This window comes from Rhopalosiphum maidis, chromosome 3, assembly GCF_003676215.2.
Source record: "Rhopalosiphum maidis isolate BTI-1 chromosome 3, ASM367621v3, whole genome shotgun sequence".
Taxonomy (NCBI): domain Eukaryota; kingdom Metazoa; phylum Arthropoda; class Insecta; order Hemiptera; family Aphididae; genus Rhopalosiphum; species Rhopalosiphum maidis.
The window spans coordinates 70,069,037-70,075,807 of NC_040879.1; the positions used below are offsets into that span (position 1 = coordinate 70,069,037).

Genomic DNA, 6,771 nt, shown 5'->3' on the forward strand with positions numbered 1-6,771 from the left:
TACTTAAGCAGTATTATGTTCATTGCCACTTGGTTAAAGCACTATATAACAAAAAAAAATTTATTTTTTTTTTTATTGTGCTAATGTATAGGGCTTTGAAAAAGAATAATTTTGGTGGTCTTAAAATGTTTCTAGGACAATTGGTTCCGCGTTTAAATATAAGTCGCGTTTTACGCGTGACGTCATAACATCACGCCGTCCGACGGGCCGTATTTAATATACACGCATGGGATTTATTTCGCGCGATTAAAATAATTATAGAGAAAAATGGATTAAAGGTAAAAATTATTAAAGTACATTTATAAAAAGGTTATACATTTCTTTAGATGGTCATATTATTTTTATTGTCTTAAAATGTGTTTCAGGGTAGTTTATAGGAAAGACAAAATATAAAAATATATAAAACATCAAACATAAATACGTTATTATACATAGGTATATTTAATAATATTATAATCCGTTATTTTGTATAATGTATTAACACATGTGTTATTAAAATTTATGATATAAAAACTAAAATAAATGTTTAAAAAACCTTAAAATAAAATAAAAATAAACTCATTCAAATAAAGGTAGGTACACAGAATTGAATAGAAGTATAGTAGGTTTTATACGACTTTAAAACTAAAAACTTACATATATTATTTTATGTACTTTATTATGAATTATAATGTTTAATTTATTATAATAAGAAATAGATTACATGAATCACCGGTTTTGAAAACCAATGTACAATCCGTTTTCTTCCGGATAACGTTCACGAATATTTTTGACCACACATGATGGAATAACAACTCTATTTCCTATAGTATGAAACAAACACAATAAAGAATAAATTATTAGATTTTTTTACATACCTATGACTTTATTAGTGTAACACTGTCGAAAATAAATTTACTTACCTCTTCCAATTGTCATCCATGAATTAACCCAAAGTGTAAACTGTTTGTAGCAAATAAATCGCCATGCTTTATTTTCCATAGTAGCTGATTGTAATCTTCTTTTTTTTGTTTTATTCTTTGTTTTTGAAATCTTGTATTGTCTGGTAATTTTTAAAATGTCTTCATCTAATACAACTTTTGAAAATAAAGCATTTTTTGTTATGCACTCATTGTTTGTGCACATTTTAAAAATATTCGCAAGTTCAAAACAACAAACACATTCACGATCATTTATTTGTTTTTCACATTTTCCACACGAGCACCAATCTGTTACAGCTAATTTAGATCTATCGTTGTAAGTAACTACTGATTCTTCGTACTCCAAATAATCATAGTTATCAACATCGGTAACCAAAGGCTCAAAATTGTACGGAGTTATAGACATAATAATTATATTACAAAATTCAAAACAGAACAAAAATCGCTTACTGTTTTAGACTCTAGTAATGCAGTCAAATCGGTCAGCGCACACTGCAGTAGGTACTACTGCAATAGTCGACCATATGAATTTGTATACGTAATCACAATGAATTATATTATTTATAACTTTTATAAATAGCTAATATTTTGTGCAATATAAATTAATTGATATAAATAAACTGGCTATTTACATTACCCGCAAATACAAACAAGTTATAGTAGTTTATACCTCAGGGCTCAGACAGTCAGACCTCAGTCGACACTCTACAGTGTGTACCGTGAAGTATCGAAATATCCGCTTATTTTTTTGGTTTTATTGATAACCAAACAAATATGACTTTGTGCTCGGTATTTGGTTGTGCGTCGAATAACGATCGTAAGCGTAAAAATGTTGATAATGATAATAATTTACATTTTAATACTTTTCCAAAACGCGATAAATCACCATTACGGCATCAAAAATGGGAGCATTTTTGTAAAAGAAAAAATTTTAAACCTTGTGTTGGGTCGGTTATTTGTTCTAAACATTTTCTCCTGCTTGATTTTAATCAATCAGATGTTTTAAAAAAACAACTTATGCCACAATCCAAGTGTATTGTAAGATTAAATCCCGACGCTGTACCTAGTATTCAAATTGGTATAAGCAATTCAAAATTACCTGTAAACCCCAGGCAAGAATCACATCATATTTTGAAAAAACGCCAAACAGAAATAATTGATGATGTAATAAGAACTAGTACACCGAAGAAAAAAATTATAACAAAGTCATCGTATTTTGAAGTAATTGACGATGTTTCAGCTATTGAGGAGCCAGATTTCGATAATAAAATTCGAAAAACAAGTGAAATAGGTATACAGTGTGAATTGGGAAATGAAAATTTGATCAGAGTAATTAACTATGAAAAAAAAAATGAATTATCATTTGAAATAGAATCGGAATCCGAAGACAGCGAAAATACCAGTGATGACGAGACTACAGAACCGCAAAAAAATTATAATACTTGTGAGTCAAAAAATGTTAAATCATCAATAAATTTAAATAAGGATGAGTGTTTTATAGTTTTTTGGGAATGTCTATCAAAGCTTTTTAATAATTGTAAGGTGGGTCGAAAATATTATCATTAAATAATTTTATTCAAGGTTCATGTCTGTGTGTTACTACTGTATGTAAAAAAAATCATACGTTTCAATGGCACTCACAAAAAAAAAAATTAAAAAAAGAGCAATTGGTAATATATGTATTGGATCGGCACTAATGTTTTCAGGTATATTATTTGCGCAAATGGTTGAATTTTGTCAAGTATTGAATCTACGTTTTTTCTCTAGAACGTCTTATGACAAAATCATAAAAAATTACATTGGACCTGTGGTTTACAATGTTTGGACTAATCACAAACAAAATAATATAAATAATTTAAAAATATTATCCAACATCTGGCTTGCTGGTGATAACCAATACGATTCACCGGGATTTTGCGCAAAATATTGCATTTATTCGGTTATGGATTTAAATAGTTCTAAAATAATTGATTTTCAATTAGTCCAAAAAGGAATGGTTACGGGCGACCTCGAAAGAGCCGCATGTGAAACGTTGATAAAAAAATTAACTGTAGAATATGATTGTAAGATTCAACTGTTTTTATCTGACCGTCATAGAGGTATTCGATATTTTTTCCGGACTCAGCACCCCGAAATAAATCATAAGTTTGACATTTGGCACCTATCAAAAAGTCTTATGAAAAGAATTAAGACATTGGAGAAAAAATATCCCGATGTATATTTGTGGAAATCAAGTATTAATAATCACTTATGGTGGTCAGCACAGACTTGTGAAAAAAAAATGCTGATTTATTAGTAGATAAATTTATTTCTATTTAAATCATATTGCTAATATTCATGAATGGACAGACGAAAACGGTATAACAAAACAATGCGAACACGAAAAACTGACGGACGAACAAGTAAAAAATAAGCTTTGGATACATAGAAAAAGTAGTTCCTATGATGCTTTAAAAAAAATTCTAACTGCAAAGGACTTCATTAAAGATTTGAGACAAGCAAAACATTTTGTGCACACCGGAAAATTGGAATCCTATCACAACGTGAGGCTCAAGTATATGCATAAACGTATATATTTACAGTTCAATGGTATGTTCATACGATCTATATTAGCAATACTTGACCATAACAATAATACTGAAAAAACATTAATAGGAGAAAAAATTGTATTTTCTAAGCCACTAGGACGATTTACAATAAAAAGTTCTTACAATAAAACTCAAAACAACTGGAAACGTGATATAATGTCAACAATTATCGAAGAAGCTGAAAAAGAAATTTCACCACAATCGTTTGATGTACAAAAAGAATGTAATACCGACATCCCAAAAAATATTTATCAAACACCTCGTCCTCCTTATGAAGAATTAAAATCTAAAAGATATTCAAGATTTATCTAAATATATAATATATTGTAAAAATGTATAACTAATGATAATTATAATAATTCAATTACGTATAATATAATATGTATATTTGTTTGTATGAATATATTTTATTTTGAGGTTTTTTATTATATTACTTTAGTAGTGTCGAGTTCTTACCGCTGTAGCTGTGTCACTTTTATTTGTCTACTTATTATATCGTTATTGTTTTTATTTTAAATATTCTATTTATTTTGTGAATATGAGTACGAATAGAAAACGGTTAAGTGGTGACCAATACAAAAAAATTGCCAAATTAAAAAGTGAAAAATTGCATAATGTTTTAAATAAAACACACAAATTGACTGATTTTTTTAAAAATCCAGTTTCTACTTCTGGTAGTTATAGTAGTAATAGTAACACTAACACTATAGATATTCTGAAGAAAACAGATGCTCAGGTTAGTGAAACAACAATTAGTTTATCTGTTGAAGTGGACAATATTGAACCTGAAGGTAGTTGTGGGTCAAATGAGTTAACTAATATGATAGTAAATGAAACCATTTTCGAGACAGACACAGTTAAATGGGTTATTAACGACGAATTTCGCGACTATGTTGCAAAAAATGGTTTTAATCAAAATATGACAAACGGTTTTATTAACTCTAAACGTGTATATTGTGATAAAACAAGATATTTGACCAACATTATGTTTAATAGACGATTGATTAATGGAGAAATAATTGTTCGTTCATGGTTAGTTTATTCTCCAAGTTTAGGAGTAGTTTTTTGTGGGCCTTGTCGTATATTTCAAACATCTTTAGAAACTCAATTTGTTACTGAAGGATTTAATGATTGGAAAAATGCTATTAGCCGTTTCAGTTACCACGAAAATAGTAAAGAGCACAGAGATGCTATTATTAATTTAAAACATAGAGGGAATGTCTCGGAGCGTATTGATTATTCATTAATTAAACAATTAGATACAGAAATCGAATATTGGAGAAATTTGTTGAAGAGGGTAGTCGAAACTATTGAATCGTTAGCTTCTCGTGGAAAACCTTTTCGAGGACATGATTCATTTTTTGGTTCTGTACACAATGGTAATTACTTAATGTCACTCGAATTAATCGCAAAATTTGACCCGTTTTTAGCCGATCATATAGTTCGTTTTGGAAATAAAGGTAGTGGCTCTACATCGTATTTATCTCACGTAATATGTGAAGAGTTTATTTTATTAATGATGAAAAAATTTAAATATAATTTTGTTAAAGAATTAAAAGTATCAAAATATTTTTCCATAAGTATTGATTCGACGCCAGATATTTCGCACGTCGACAAATTATCATTTATGTCCTCGAAACAGGTCTTCCTGTAGAACGATTCTTATGTTTTGTTTCAAATCCAGGACATAAAGCTTTAGATTTGACTAATGCCATTACCAATACTTTAAAATCGCACGATATTGACATTTCTGATTGTCGGGGGCAAAGCTACGATAATGCTAGTAATATGTCAGGTCAATACAGTGGAGTTCAGGCACGAATTAAAGAAATTAATCCACTTGTTTATTATGTACCATGTAGCGCACACTCGTTAAATTTGGTTGGCATATCTTCTGCTGAAAGTTGCTCACAAGCATCAATGTTTTTTGGATTTATACAACAATTATACAACTTCTTTTCCGCATCAACGCATAGATGGTCAATTTTGCAATTAAATATGAAACATAATGCTAATACAATTAAGAGTTTATTGAATACTAGGTGGTCGGCTTGCGCAGACGCATGTCGAGCATTATATAATTCGTGGGACGAAATTATTAATGCATTGGTCACTATCAAGGATGACATTTTTGAAAAATGTGCTACGCGAAATGAATCAAATGGTCTTTATAACCAAATGCAAAAATTAGAAACATCATTTATCGTTATTTTCTGGAATTATATATTAGAACGATTTAATGCATCAAATAAGCAACTACAATGTGTTGAAATTGGAAATGATAAAGTTTCTCAAATTTATACATCACTTATTAATTTAGTACAAAAAACCCGAGATCATTTTAATGAATATGAAACTAAAGCTAAAAAAATATCAAAGATTACTGAGTACAATGTTGATATAACTCGATAAAAAAAAAAAAAAATACACTTCGATGAAAAATCCGAACAAACTGAGTTAAGTGGTAGAGATAAATTTCGTGTTGAAACATTTTACGTTATTATTGATAAAATTACTAATGAACTTGATAAAAGACACCAGTCTTACAAAACGTTTTGTGATTTATTCGAAGTAATACTAAAAATTACATCATTAAATTCTTTAAAAATAGTTGAGTCCGCTGAGAAATTGCAAAAAATGTACCCGAATGATTTGGATAATACTTTTTCGTTAGAATGCTTACATTTACAATCTTATTTACTGAATAGTAATATCGATATTGACATCGATAGTTTAACTCCGATTGCATTGTGTCAGTATTTGAGAAAAAAATCTTTACATATTGAAATATTTCCAAATGTTGACACTGCATTAAGAATTTTCGTAATTTTTTAAGTGTACCAGTGTCCAATTGTACCACCGAGAGATCGTTTTCATGCCTCAAACGAGTAAAAAACTATTTAAGGTCCACTCAAACTGATGAGAAGTTAAACAACTTAGCATTATTCTCGATAGAAAATGAAATGTTAAAAGAATTGAATTGCGAGGATTTAATTGACGCATTCGCAAAAACCAAATGTCGACGTAAACCGATCGTTTAATAAATAATTTATTATGTAAGACATTTAGAATGTATACAAATATTTTGTAATTCCTTTTTTTTCTAATATTTTTCAACTTTAATTATTATGTTTTTGTATGTAAAATAAAATAAAAATTTGTTTTGTATACCTGCCTAATTAAATTTTATTTTACCATCATTAAGGGCGGCAATTTTCCACAGGCCTACAAGCGATAAATATACAAATACACCTCTGGTGGTA

The 6,771-nt window shown here is 29.0% G+C and overlaps 1 protein-coding gene across 1 annotated transcript; it reads right to left on the reverse strand.

Moving 5' to 3' along the window:
- Positions 1-708: 708 nt before the first annotated feature.
- LOC113558252 (P2X purinoceptor 7-like) lies at positions 709-1,326 on the reverse strand. The gene is made up of 2 exons (XM_026963730.1): positions 903-1,326; positions 709-803 (listed from the first exon to the last, which is right to left on the reverse strand). The coding sequence occupies exons 1-2, from the start codon at positions 1,324-1,326 to the stop codon at positions 709-711; spliced, it is 519 nt and encodes a 172-aa protein (XP_026819531.1).
- Positions 1,327-6,771: the final 5,445 nt, after the last annotated feature.

Coding starts and splice junctions, on each gene's coding strand:
- LOC113558252 (XM_026963730.1), bottom strand. CDS start 1,326: ATGTCTATAACTCCGTACAATTTTGAGCCTTTGGTTACCGATGTTGAT. Junction 804..902: donor ATGGATGACAATTGGAAGAG/GTAAGTAAATTT, acceptor TTCATACTATAG/GAAATAGAGTTGTTATTCCA.